Genomic DNA, 14,455 nt, shown 5'->3' on the forward strand with positions numbered 1-14,455 from the left:
CAATCAAATGTCAGAAATTTGGACTCAGTACAATGCAGAGAGTGTTCTGGATTTGGACACTATGCCAATGAGTGTGCCAATCGACTTCGGAGAAACAAAGGCATGGCTGTCACTTTGAGTGATGAAGAGTCTGATGATGATCAAGGATCAAATGAATCTGAAAATCACACATCGTTGTCTGCTGTGATCAAGGAGAATCGTTCAATGCAAATCAATCCTTTGGGTGTTGCCACAGGTGTTGCAATACCTGGTCGCAACATCTCTTCAAATTCAGTGTGTCTTAATACTACAACCCTTGGTGAATCAAGTCAGTCTGAAAACCAAGAAGTAGATGATGATGAAGTCACTCTGAAAAGTGTGCAGACAATGTATGAAGAATTGTATGAAGACTGGATCAAAAGAAATAAAGTGAATGCAATTCTCTCCAAAGAGAACACTGAGCTGAAGTCACAAGTATCACGACTTGAAGTAATCTTAAGTAAGAAAGATCTGGAATTATGCAATGTCAAGGAAGAGCTTGGAGAAGCAACTCAAATTCTTGCGAAGCTTAATTCAAGTTCATCCAAACTTGATTCACTCTTGATGATTGGAAAGAATGACAAAGCTGGACTTGGTTATACGAATCACCAATTTGAAATAGGAGAGTCTTCCAACACTGAAAGAAAACCAACTGTCTTTGTCAAAGGAAGTGCTGAAATCTCGAATGCTACATACACTAAAAAAGGTGTTTCATCAAAGAGGCAAATATCTACAAAGAAGTCCAAGTCCAGAAAACGTCACTTTATCTGTCACTATTGCTTTAGACCTGGTCATATCAAACCCTACTGTTTTAAACTGAGAGATGACTACAAAAGATGGGAATCTGAACAGGTGTTGCCACAGGTGTTGTACAACATCCGGCGTAACACTGCCAATAGGAAACCATCGGTAAAAAGGGTTTGGGTGCCAAAGGCTAATATTCAATGTTATGTTATTTATACTTCGTTAAAAACTAACATTGCAGGAATATGGTACTTTGACAGTGGCTGTTCACGCCACATGACAGGTTCTAAAGACTATTTGACTGACTATGTTGAACTAAGGAATGGTCATGTGACATATGGTGGAGGTGCTAAAGGAAGAATAGCTGGCAAAGGGACCTTGAATGTTGATGGACTGCCTAGTCTACACAATGTGCTTTATGTCGAAGGACTTAACTCAAACTTAATAAGCATAAGTCAACTTTGTGATGATGGTTTACATGTTAAGTTTGATAAAGACAATTGTGAAGTTTTTGATAATACTGATACATGTATTTTGACAGGTACAAGGTCGGCTGACAATTGTTATCAACTTGGAGAGGACCCTGTGTGCAATCATTCAAAAGTAAGTGAACTAAACTTGTGGCATCAAAAATTGGGTCATGCAAACTTCAAGGCATTAAAGAACCTTGGTAAGTACGATGCTGTGAGAGGTATGCCTAATTTATCCTCTGGAATTCCTTATGTTTGTGGTGCATGTCTAAAGGGTAAGCAAACACGTGTTCCCCATCAAGTGTTGCAACACTTTGGAACAACACGGTGTCTTGAACTCTTGCACATGGATCTTATGGGTCCAATGGAAGTGGAAAGCCTTGGAGGTAAGAAGTATTCATGTGTTTGTGTGGATGATTTCTCTCGCTTTACATGGGTAAGTTTTCTTAGAGAAAAATCCGACACATTTGCTGTTTTTAAGAAATTACATGCTAAGATTACTAATCTACATGATTTGAGGGTTGGTAAGATAAGGACCGATCATGGTAAAGAATTTGAAAACTCACACTTTATATCATTCTGTGAAAAGAGAGGGATAACTCATGAATTTTCGGCCCCTAAGACTCCTCAACAAAATGGAATAGCCGAAAGGAAGAATAGGACACTGCAAGAAATGGCTAGGGTCATGTTGAGTTCAAAGAATATTTCAAAACGATTTTGGGCCGAGGCCTTAAACACAGCGTGTCATATTTCAAACCGTGTATACTTAAGGAGTGGTTCTACTATGACATCCTATGAAATCATCATGGGAAAGAGGCCAAACCTGAAGTACTTTCATGTTTTTGGGTGTGTATGTTATGTTTTGAATGACCGAGACCATCTTGCAAAGTTTGACTCTAAAAGTGACAAGTGTTTATTTCTTGGTTATTCATCCAATAGTCGTGCATATCGCGTGTATAATCTCAGAACAAGAACGACTATGGAATCTATTAACGTTGTTTTTGACGATCTTGCAGATCTAACGGGAAAAACAATCGAGGACGATATTGATGGGCTACTGAACATAAGTGAGACACTGCCTAACACAGATGTTGCACCCGGTGTTGTAACACCTGAGATAACACCTGCACTGGCAGAATCAAATGATGAACCAGGAGAATATACTGAAAATGATGATGTTGTAACCAATGAAGGGATTGATATTACCAGTAAGATTCAGAAAAATCATCCATCATCTCAGATCATTGGAGAAGCATTTGGAGGAATGCAAACTAGAAGAAAGGAGAAGGTAGATTATCGGAAAATGATGGGTCTAGTATGCATGACTTCCGTATACTCTCAAGTAAGCCATTCTTGTTTTGTTTCGCTCATTGAACCCAAAAATATAAATGAAGCCTTAAAAGATGAATTTTGGATTGATGCGATGCATGAGGAACTTGAACAATTTGTTAGGAATGATGTGTGGGATTTGGTTCCCAGACCTGATAATGTGAATGTTATTGGAACCAAATGGATTTGTAAAAACAAAACTGATGAATCTGGGATTTTTGTGAGAAATAAAGCTAGGTTAGTTGCTCAAGGGTATACTCAAATTGAAGGAATTGATTTTGATGAGACATTTGCCCCTGTTGCCCGGATTGAGTCAGTCCGACTTTTACTTGCTATCGCTTGTCACATGGACATAAAACTATATCAAATGGATGTGAAAAGTGCCTTTTTGAACGGCATTTTGAATGAAGAAGCTTATGTAAGCCAACCTAAAGGGTTCGAAGATCCAAACCACCCGAACCATGTCTACAAGTTGAAGAAGGCACTTTATGGACTTAAACAAGCTACACGAGCATGGTATGGTAGGCTTACTGAATATCTGCTTGACTTAGGCTTCAAACGAGGTGAGGTTGATAAAACCCTTTTTATTCAAAAATCGAAGCATGATATTCTTGTGTGTCAAATTTATGTGGATGACATCATTTTTGGTGCTTCTTCTCAAAAGCATGTTGATGAATTTGTTAAATGCATGTCTACCACATTTGAAATGAGCATGGTAGGAGAATTAAGTTTCTTTCTTGGATTGCAAATTAAACAAATGCATGATGGTATCTTTCTGTGTCAATTCAAGTAAGCCAAGAATTTGGTGAAGAAATTTTCTACCGAGAACACTAAACACATGAAAACACCAATGGGGTCGACTGAAAAATTGTCCAAAGACGATGTTGCTGCAGGTGTTGACAACACCCAGTATCGCAGAATCATAGGCAGTCTTCTTTACTTAAGTGCAAGTCGTCCCGACATCATGTTTAGTGTCACTCATTTAAAAGCTGTCAAAAGAATTTTGAGATATATAGCCGGGACAGTTAACTTAGGTTTGTGGTACACCAAAGAAACAAACACAAATCTAGTGGGGTTTAGTGATGCTGACTGGGCTGGAAATCTAGATGATAGGAAGAGTACCACTGGAGGATGTTTTTATCTAGGTAACAATTTGGTGTCATGGTATAGTAAAAAGCAAAATTGTGTATCTGTCCACTGCTGAATCTGAATATGTTGCAGCTGCTAGCTGTTGTTCACAACTTTTGTGTATGAATCAAATGATTAAAGACTATGGTTTCAACGGTGACACCTTAATTGTATACTGTGACAATTCAAGTGCAATTGATATTTCAAAAAATCCAGTACAACACTCTCGAACGAAACACATAGACATTAGACATCATTTTATTCGAGATTTGGTTGATAAGGGTACAATTCGAATGGAATTTGTTAGAACTGAGAACCAACTGGCTGATATTTTTACAAAACCATTGGATTTTGAGAGATTTTCCAATCTTAGGAAGTCTCTCAGCTTGTGTGCACAATGATCACTCACATATGTTGTCCTCGGTGTTACAACACCTGTGGACAACACTCAGCATGCATGTGCATTTTATTTTTAGGATGCTAGACATATTGCATACATCCTGTTTTGTTTGAAGCCTGTACAAGTGAAGGATACTGAATGGTGTGCTCTCAGTTGTGAATCAAACTTTCTATCAAAATTTTCTAAAGTACGGAGTGTGCTGAATCTAAGTCATTAAGCTGTGAGGATGTTCGTGTACCACATGATCTTGTCCAATGTAGAAAATGACTTAGAAAATTCTTGAGCAATAAGGTGAAAAATAGAAAAAAAAATTGTTGTTTAGAAGAAAATGGAAAAAGCTACCTAAAGGAGTCCAATGAAGATCGTTCTTCTAGTGTGGGAGCTACCACTTCTAATTCAAAATACAGATGGAAAAATCTACTTAGAGGAGTCCTATGAAGACCGTTCTTCTAGAGTGGGAGCTACCATGTCTGAATTAAAAATGTTCAAGAAAGTTCGAGTCCAACTTGTGAGTGTTGCCAAGAGGTGTTGCCAACACCTAAGTACAGACTGATCACAGTTTGATCACATGCGTGTGCATTTCATTTTTGATCATACTTTAGGCATAAATTTAAGTCATTCATACTGCTGTTATGTGAATTCATCATGACCAGTGGGCTATCAGTTTTTAATTCATGAAATACGAAGAAAACCCTAACCGACTTAATTTTGAAATTTCTTGATTTCTAACTGTTTGTGGGGTTAATTCGACGTGGTGTTTTATCCTGCCTGATTTCTTGAAATAATGATGGCACTGTTTCAGAAAGTTACCGTTGGGTGAGAGTAAAATTGAGTTGAAAAGGTGCTGAAGTTGCGGCTCAACAGAATGTTACCGTTGGAGAGTTGTGCTTAAATAATTAGGAATGGACGAAGAATAACTTTACTGTTTAGTATTTTCCCTCACATTCTAAAATTTCTCATGCCGTCACTATTCATTGTTTTTGCTTAAAATATCTCTGTTCTTCGCGATTTTCTGTGTCCTTCGAACCAATCTACTTCTTTTGTTCTTGATTTCGCAGATGGCTGGCTTCGATCCTCACGACATTAGGAGTGAAATGGCTGCGAGCATGGGTGGAAAATCACCTGACACAACACCCACAGCCGAAACCAATGTTGAGGGGATGGAAATTGTGGGCGTGTCAGAAGAACCAACTCCGCTGGAAATGATCGCTCCTGGTGAACCTGGGAACGAGATCAATGTCGAGAATCCACCGGACTTTGAAGTCTTGAATAAAGCTTTTCCCACTGCTCCTATGCGCCGAAGGTCAAAGAGACAAGCAGGGTTCGATCCTGACTTTGTTCCAACCAAGAAACTACGGGCATCTACCTCCTCAAATCTTCTGGACCCTGATTTCTCATCTGGGGACGACTCCAATGATGATGATTTTGAGTTGGTGGCTCGCCCCAAACCAACTGTTGCTGCAAAGGAACCTGGTTCTACTTCTGGTATTCAAAAACAAAACCCCATCACAGATACTCAAAATGTTGCAGAAGAAAGAGTTCCTGATGAGCCTTTAGAAGATGAACAATCTCTGGCCGAGTTTCTCGCTCACCTTAAGGAAGAAAAGGCTGCCAAGAAACAAATTTCTAAGGATGATGAACCTGATTCAGAAATGATGAAGGAGTTTGAGCAAAACCGACCTGGAGCTTCTTCCTCTTCATCGTCTGTATCTGACTTTGAATCTGAGGAACAGGGTGATGCTGAATCTGATGATATTGGCTCTGAAGCTAGTGAGTCTTCTGATGATGTTGCTGCTACTGCTGCCGGTGTTGAGGTGGATGTTGACAACACCGAGCGCCACATTGACTCGGCTGACTATGATTTAAGTAAGTCTTTTTCCCCCAAATTTTATTCTGAGGATGCCTTGGCATTATGGCCGCTGTTTGTTCAGAGAGAGCTGATTGAGGAGAAAAATATTGATGTTAATGCATATGGGAAATACAATTTGATTGAGTTTCTCAAGAACCGAAGGTTGCTATCCACAGTCAATACTGTTATGCCCTACTGTCGTCGTGTAGTGTTAGAATTCTACTGCAATCTCCTGGGCAGTGTTGGAGATGAGGAATCGGTGAAGTATGGGAGAGTGTTTGTTCGTGATCGTATCTACAAGTTCTCACCTTCTGTGATCAATGCATTCTACAACACTCAGGATATTGAGGAAGTTGAAGAGGATCTGGACATAAATGCTGTAACCTCTGTGCTCACTGGAGGCCTAATCAAAGTATTACCTGATTATCCCAAGAAGTTGAGTGCTGCTAATCTCACTTTTTTTTTCTCCGTGCTGCACAAGACATCAATCTGGAATTGGACACCGTCAACCAATTCTACTACTGTGACTAGATCTCAGGCCCTGGTGTTGTTTGCTATTGGTACTGAAAGGGCCTTTAACTTTGGAAATCTGGTTTTCAGGACCGTATTGCAATATGCTGAAGGAGACTTCAAGAAAACAAAGCTGCCCTACCCTTCACTGATTTATGGAATCTTGGAATCTCAAGGTTTCATTAAGGATATTGATGAAGATCATTGCCCTGTCAAAGATCCTCTGAAGATTTCTCCTGCTTATTTCAAAGGCAACAGAAAGATCGATCTGCCTTGGCTGCATTCAAATGTTGCTCCGGATGTTGGCAACACTGATGATACAACATCTGAACATGTGCCTGAGACAGCTGAACAGCCACCTACAGATGTTCCTCCTACTGGTTATGTCACACTGTCTATCTCCTACATTCAAGCTCAGATTGCCTATGGTCGACAACAGATTACAACACCTGAGTGAACTGTATTTTTCATCAGGGGAAGGCTTAACGGTAGAATTCAGGGGAGTCAACTAAAGTTGGCTGAGTCACTGATTTGCTAACTCAGGGGGAGCTGAGATGTACAACCAATTTTGGGTTGTTTTGTCCAGAAAGGCAAAAAAGGGGAGATTGAAAGGAATTTTCTTCCTTGATATATTTTTCTTTTTTATCTTTAATATTTTATCTTTCTAGACATGAGGATAATCTCGAAATTGATGATATGATCTCGTATAAATTCAATATGTGATATAAGACTATATTTGATATGACTCTTAATATCTTTAAGATATGATATCACAATATCTTTAAGATATTATCCTTGTTTTAAAAAGAGTTTGTTTCCTAATGAAATTGATTTTTCTATGTTAAATATGACTCAAAGGAGAAGAAACAAAAAAGAGGTGGACGATATAGAGCATAAAACTTTCAGAGAGACAGAGATGCATTTGTACGAAGAAAATATTTTCTGATTGAAGCAATCTCGCGTCGTTGATAAAGTGTTGCTGTGAAGTGCTGACTACATCTGAAGACAACACCTAATCACTGTTTTGATTAGTGCGCTGATTTTTGAAGACTTTTTCACTTCTCAGTTGATGCATCCTATGTATTTTGGTTATACGGTTTGTTGGAGGTTTAGGATGAAATTTGTTACTCGCCTTAATAAGGGAGTTGTTTTATTATTTCACTAGTATTGGTTTTTGTAAACTTACAAGTTTTTCTAGTGAATTATTTTGCCCTGAGGCACCGCACAAGTATTTTATACTTGTGCATAATTTATCTCTCGTATCTCGTATTATTGTCATTCCAGTTGTGTGTTAATGTGTTAAACTATAATTTTCGCTGCATGTTATCGTGGGTGTTACAACACCTACGCACAACACCTACATTCTGATACACACAACACTCACCCTCGTCACATTCACCCCGTGGAAACGGAACTTTCAAATATAATTTAGTTGAATTAGTTTAGTTTTAAAATCACCAAAACTTAAGTCAAATTTTTTTCTTAATAAATTGACTTCAAATTTATTTCCGTAAAATAGCATATCTTTAATTATTACAGTCATATCTTTATAATCTATATTTTAAATTCAATCATAAATTTTTTCTATATTTTAAATTACTATGTTACTCTTAATTAAAAAAATATGGAAGTCATTAATTTGAAAGTTTTAAAAAAATCAGATAATTAACAGGTAATGCAAACAAAAGGGAGGACGCTAGTATTAATAATATATATAATATTGTGTAATAACTTGATTGGGTCACCAATAAATACAATTATCGAAAATCAAACTTGTTTAATTTATTTCTAAGTAAGAAGATTAAGTAAATATTTTCAATAAACAAAGACAGTTGAATAATTTTTTTTAGAAAAAAATATAATCAAAATATGAATAATGAATATCGTCCCCTAAACTTCACTTTATTTGTTTTTCAAATTTTAAAAAATTAATTAACAAAATTAAATAAACTCAAATTAATAATCGATATAACGAATTAACCAAATCAAATTACGCATATAATTTTAGTTTATGGTTGACATTTAATTTGAGTAAACCAATGTTTTTATATATCTTTTGTAAAATTCGAGATAAAATATAAGATATAGTAAAATTTTGCAAACATAATAATTTGAATAGTTATTGCAAACATATTAATAATTATCAAAATTGATATCAGTCATTTACAATTGGTTATATCAAGAGATAACTTTTTATCTTTATTATGCAAAATCTTTGTATAATATATATTATATTTAATTTGCGTTAATATGCAATCCCTGTCCATTTTTGCATTGACCAAAAGTAAAAAATTAAAATTAAAAATCAAAGGCATCTTTTGGAAACTCAGTAAAAGTCTGAGATTTTGTTAATTAAAAAAGAGGTCAAAATCTTTCAAGCAAATTCAACTAAAAATCAGTAATTTGGAATCCAAAAAAAAAAAGATTCACTTATGGCAAAGCACGAATATTAATCAATCAACGGAATAAGCCTCTAAATATAATTCTTAAATGGAATTTCATTCTATTTAATTAAGGATGTCAATGGGCTAAACATAAACAGGCGTTCATATTGAAAACTTAGTCGAACTTTGTTTAAAATTTCAATCATTCTACGATGGATAGGCTGCATTCACTGAAACTTTCCTACGTTATATTTGTTCTGTGTCTTTCGAGTTTGACGTCGGCCGGTTGTCTTGCTTCCGATCAAGAAAGGAGGGTTTACATAGTTTACATGGGAAATCTCGGTGAAAGCGAACAATCTAAGTCGGCGTACCACCAAAATATGCTTCAAGAAGTTGTGGACACAAGGTACCATGAACAATATTAAAGTTGTTTGAATTTAAAGACATGAGTTTTTTTATATAAAAAAGGGGAAAATCCCGGTTCAGTCGATCATTTTTCTGGTTTAGTCTCAAATTTATTGGTGTTCTCGGTTTAGTCCTAAGAGTTTCAAAAGTTAGCCGGAGTTTGATACCTTCGTCAATTTAATGGTTAAAATTAATGGGAGAAATACTCAGTTCAGTCTCAAATGTTTGATTATTTTCCCGGTTTAATCCCCCAAATCTTTCAGTTCTCTCTTTAGTCTTAAACATTTATAAATTTTGATCTGTCTTTCCATCAATTTCATCAATTTAATGTTTAAAACTAACGGTGGACATGACATGTAATCAAAACGACTCCATTTGTTGAAATAACCGAGTCTTTCTCCCAAAAAAAAAATGGGATTTCAAGAAAAATGATCTAACCTTTTGTGTGTTGAAACTTGAAAATCACAGCGAATACAACTTAACAAACTGCAGAACAGTTCACTGTGATGCAATACTCTAGTATTATTCTATTTCTTTAATTTTTTGATTTATAAATTTACATGACAACTGCATACATATTTATTTTGGCCTATTCGCGATGTTGGACCGCTGTGTTGTCAAAATGGATAATAGGTAGGCATCTTTTAATTTTTGGTAATTTTAATCTTCTTCTTTTTTTTTTTATGATTAATTGCTGCAGACATCCAACATCCCATTCAGTTTTGTGAACTTCCAACATGCCATTCAACTCATTCTTGAAATTTTCTTGTGTTTCTTGAAGGTTTCAAGGTAAATCATTAATCAGAAGTTATACGAGGAGTTTCAATGGATTTGCTGCATATCTCACAAATGAAGAGCAGGAAAAGATAGCAAGTAAACGTCTATCATCTCCATATTCACTTATTTCGCTTTCTAATTCCCAATGATATGCCTGCAAAAGAAAAAAATCAGTTAAGTTGGAAGTTTATGCAATTTGAAATTCAGGGAAGGAAGAAGTAGTATCAATTTTTGCCAGTACAACTCTTCAACTACAAACAACAAGATCATGGGATTTCATGGGATTATCCGAAAATGTTCATCGAAATCCTTCAGTCGAGAGTGATACGATTGTTGGCGTCTTTGACACCGGAATATGGCCCGAATCAGAGAGTTTCAATGACAAAGGCTTCAGCGCTCCTCCCAAGAAATGGAAAGGAGTGTGTAAAGGAGGACAAAACTTCACTTGTAACAAGTAAAATCCCTCTCATTCTCATTTCTATATTCTTAATATTTTAACCATGCATTTTGTGTGTGCAGCAAACTAATAGGAGCTCGGTACTACAACTCGGATAGGCCGTCGGAAACTGATTCGGCAAGGGATACAGATGGCCACGGATCTCATACAGCATCAACAGCAGCCGGAAACTACGTAAAAGAGACCAGTTTTTATGGCATTGCTAATGGGACTGCACGAGGAGGTGTACCATCTGCTAGAATCGCTGTATATAAAGTTTGTTTTTCGGATTGCAAGTCTGCAGATATATTGGCTGCATTTGACGATGCTCTAGCTGATGGAGTTGATATCATAACCATCTCTATTGGATTTTTTGTGCCACAAACATTGTACAACGACGTGTTTGCTGTCGGGGCGGTTCACGCTACCCAGAAGGGTATTTTAGTTGTACACTCAGCAGGGAATGCGGGACCTGAACATCCTCTTACAAGCACCATTCCATGGATTTTCACTGCTGCAGCTAGCACTACAGATAGAGGTATCTTCACCAAAGTTATCCTTGGGAATGGAGCCATAATTAAGGTTTGCATTTTCCTGAAAATATACGATTCATTACTAAATCTTTTGAGCTCCCATTTTGATTATATTTACCATTTCTAACAGGGAAAAGCAGTCAATACCTTCGACATGAAGGGGAATAGTTTTCCCTCAGTATACGGGAAAGAAGTGACGAGCACATGCAGTGAACGGGATGCTCAGTTAGTTAGACTCTTGAAATTCTTAGCATGGTTATGACAAAACATAGATATAATTTTAATTTTTGGTTTGAAAAATGCAGGTTATGCCGTGAAAACTGTTTAGATAAAAGAAAAGTAGAAGGCAAGGTTGTGCTTTGCAACATGTACAGTGGCATGATAAAAGCCTTGAGTGCTGGAGCAGTTGGTTCCGTCGTACCGACTTTAGAGCTTCTTAATGTTTCCTTTGTCGTTCCATTTCCAGCTTCTAGTTTAAGCAAATTAAGCTTCAGTGACGTACACGGCTACTTCAATTCTACTAAGTTAATCTGATATTCAAATTAACATATAGAGAGACTCCAGGATAACAAATCATTTATACTGATCAATCTTTGATGCAGAAATCCAACTCTTAGCATACTCAAGAGCGAAGTCGAGAAAAATCTTGATGCCCCCTCCGTCGCTTCATTTTCTTCCAGAGGCCCAAACGTCATTTTTCCAAATATTTTGAAGGTACATCGCGAATAAAATACAGCTATTCCCACATTTGTGAATGTATTGGACTAAAAATATACATACGTACAGCCAGATCTAACAGCCCCTGGAGTTGAAATCTTAGCAGCCTATTCACCTTTGAGTTCACCTTCAGATGATTCTGAAGATAAACGCTCTGTGAAATACAGTATATTATCCGGGACATCAATGTCTTGCCCTCATGTCGCTGGCGCAGCTGCTTACGTCAAATCATTTCACCCTGATTGGTCACCTTCTGCAATCAAATCAGCTCTCATGACAACCGGTAATTCTTGTTTCTCTACTGAAATTTAAATGTTGTAGTTGCATCATTGCTTTGTACGCTAATATATTGTTTTGGCTCATCTCATAGCATGGAGAATGAATGCCACCAAGGATCCAAAAGCTGAATTTTCTTATGGCACGGGCCATATTGATCCAATCAAAGCTGCTGATCCCGGCCTCGTATACGAGATCTTAATTGCCGACTATATCATATTTCTGTGCAACTCTGGATACAATGCATCAAAACTAAGCACAATATTTGGAGAAACTATCCGCTGCCCTGACAAGAAAACAACATCCAACGATCTGAATTATCCTGCAATGACTTTTAGAGTTACAACGGGTAGAACTAACACGAGCACGCCATACTCAATAGAGTTCAACAGGACAGTAACAAATGTAGGATCCCCAAACTCAACATACAAAGCAATAACCAGCACAAGTTTAGATTATAATATCACCGTTAATCCTAGCACCCTTAATTTCAAGGCATTGAATGAAAAACAATCTTTTGTTCTTAGTATTAGCGGGAAGTTAAGTGCTAGGACAATGTTGTCTGCAGTCGTTGGTGTGGTCCGATGGCGTTCATAGTGTCAGGAGCCCGGTTGTTGTATATCCACATAAAGCATAGATGAAGAATTGATTATTTCTATCTTACCAATAATAAAGTTATATTACATGAAGTAATTCAGCATCTTTTCCTAGTATGAAAAAAGTTTATTGCTGATTGTCTGTGAATGAACAGAATCACGGCCATTTAGATGTAGAAACTTGATTGAAAATGCTGAATAAAATGTCAAGAAACATCAGAGCGACGAAGAAAAACAATCCAAAAATATGTCTAAAAGAACTTGTCAAAAAAATATGTCTACAAGAAGACTTTTGTAAGGTCTACGCACCAAGACTGAGCAGAAAACCAGTTAACATTTGATAAAGTATCATTCCCCAAAGTAACTGCGAAACTCTATTATTATCTCAAGTTTTCCTACATGTTGCTAAGTTCTTTGTGCTTTGAGACTGATTGCTATTAGCCACATGAGCATCATTGTAACACCTCAAATTCGACGAAAGTGCCTAGTGTACCAACACATGTCTTTCTATGGTACTTATGTCCTCTTTATTCACACGCACGCGAGAAACTTTCTAGGGATCACTCATCCCAAAATTGTCCAAAGTCAAGCACGCTTAATTTTGAAGTTCTTAAATGATAAAAGGCTCGAAAAGAAGATGCACAGTTGACTCAAAAATGGTTAGACCTTCGATATGAGCAACTGAGAAGAAGATACACCTTCTTGATATGAGTAGTACATATCAAATCTTTTAGATCCTCTTCAACTGCACAGTCTCATAACTGAATAGTTTCGAAATCCCTCTCCTTCCAGTGTAAAATCGGTTCATTCATGTTCCATCCGCTTAGAAGCCTGCCAGGAGCCGTTCATTGTCCGCGCAACCTCATAACACCGACGATCACCCTCCGTCCTCTTCGGCCCCGGGCCTCATAGCTAGGCTAAGCTATATATATACAAAATAAATCTACAATTAAGTGTTATTGAGAAATAAAAATAATATTTTTTAATTGTTTTAAAATAATCACATATCATTGAACTAAATAAACTATTTTCTAGTTATATGAGTTAGATTAATATTTAATTTAAATCAATAAATAGAGAAGCATCCATGCATGTAGGTGACATTCTAAATAAACACTTCAATGTAGAGATATATCTTTCAGTATATACTATTTAACAATAGATCATAATTTTTTTGACAACATCGAGTGAAATTAATGAGTATTAAACTTTTAAAAGCTATACTTTATATTATGACAATAATATAAATATTTAATTCTTTAAGTAACAAAAAAATATATTCTAAGCCATCGGATTTTTACGCAATTATTTTTCAAAATAGATTTTAATTATTAGAATGCAATATAATATATAATCTGTTAAATGCACAGAATACTGATATAATAAAATTTATATGGATAAATAAACTAAGAGACTGACAGATTAACATAACATATATGTATCTTTAAAATTTAGGCCCCTAAACAGGGCCTTCCCCGATTATAATACCTCAACACATAGTTTGATATGGCAAACATAACGCTATAGTGGTACAAGAGCCACGGGTGAGTCTATGTTATACTAGGAGATATATTATCGGTTTGTTTTTTTGTATAAATAATTGGTCTACCATCTCATTTAAAAATAAAAAATATAGGTTTCATCAATATTTTTCTATTTTAAAGTGAGATGATCGACCAATCATCTTATATAGATACACCGAAAGTAGAACTCTCGGTGTAGCATAGACTCACCTCAAAAGCCACCCCTTTTGTTATATTATACAGCATGTGCGAACTAGCATGATGTACACTAGTAACCAACATACACGATAATTTGAATGCATAAATTTTTAATGTAATTAAAATTTTAAAAAATTTAAGTTATTGATTATGGTTAAGAAA

The 14,455-nt window shown here is 36.3% G+C and overlaps 1 protein-coding gene across 1 annotated transcript; it reads left to right on the forward strand.

The window, feature by feature from the left end:
- Positions 1 to 9,006: 9,006 nt before the first annotated feature.
- LOC142533148 (subtilisin-like protease SBT4.3) lies at positions 9,007 to 12,668 on the forward strand. Its single transcript, XM_075639811.1, has 9 exons — positions 9,007 to 9,238; positions 10,019 to 10,110; positions 10,222 to 10,468; positions 10,534 to 11,032; positions 11,114 to 11,208; positions 11,289 to 11,507; positions 11,586 to 11,697; positions 11,770 to 11,983; positions 12,071 to 12,668. The coding sequence occupies exons 1-9, from the start codon at positions 9,045 to 9,047 to the stop codon at positions 12,571 to 12,573; spliced, it is 2,175 nt and encodes a 724-aa protein (XP_075495926.1). The 5' UTR covers positions 9,007 to 9,044; the 3' UTR covers positions 12,574 to 12,668.
- Positions 12,669 to 14,455: the final 1,787 nt, after the last annotated feature.

Source organism: Primulina tabacum, chromosome 18, assembly GCF_025594145.1.
Source record: "Primulina tabacum isolate GXHZ01 chromosome 18, ASM2559414v2, whole genome shotgun sequence".
In the NCBI taxonomy this organism is placed as follows: Eukaryota; Viridiplantae; Streptophyta; class Magnoliopsida; order Lamiales; family Gesneriaceae; genus Primulina; species Primulina tabacum.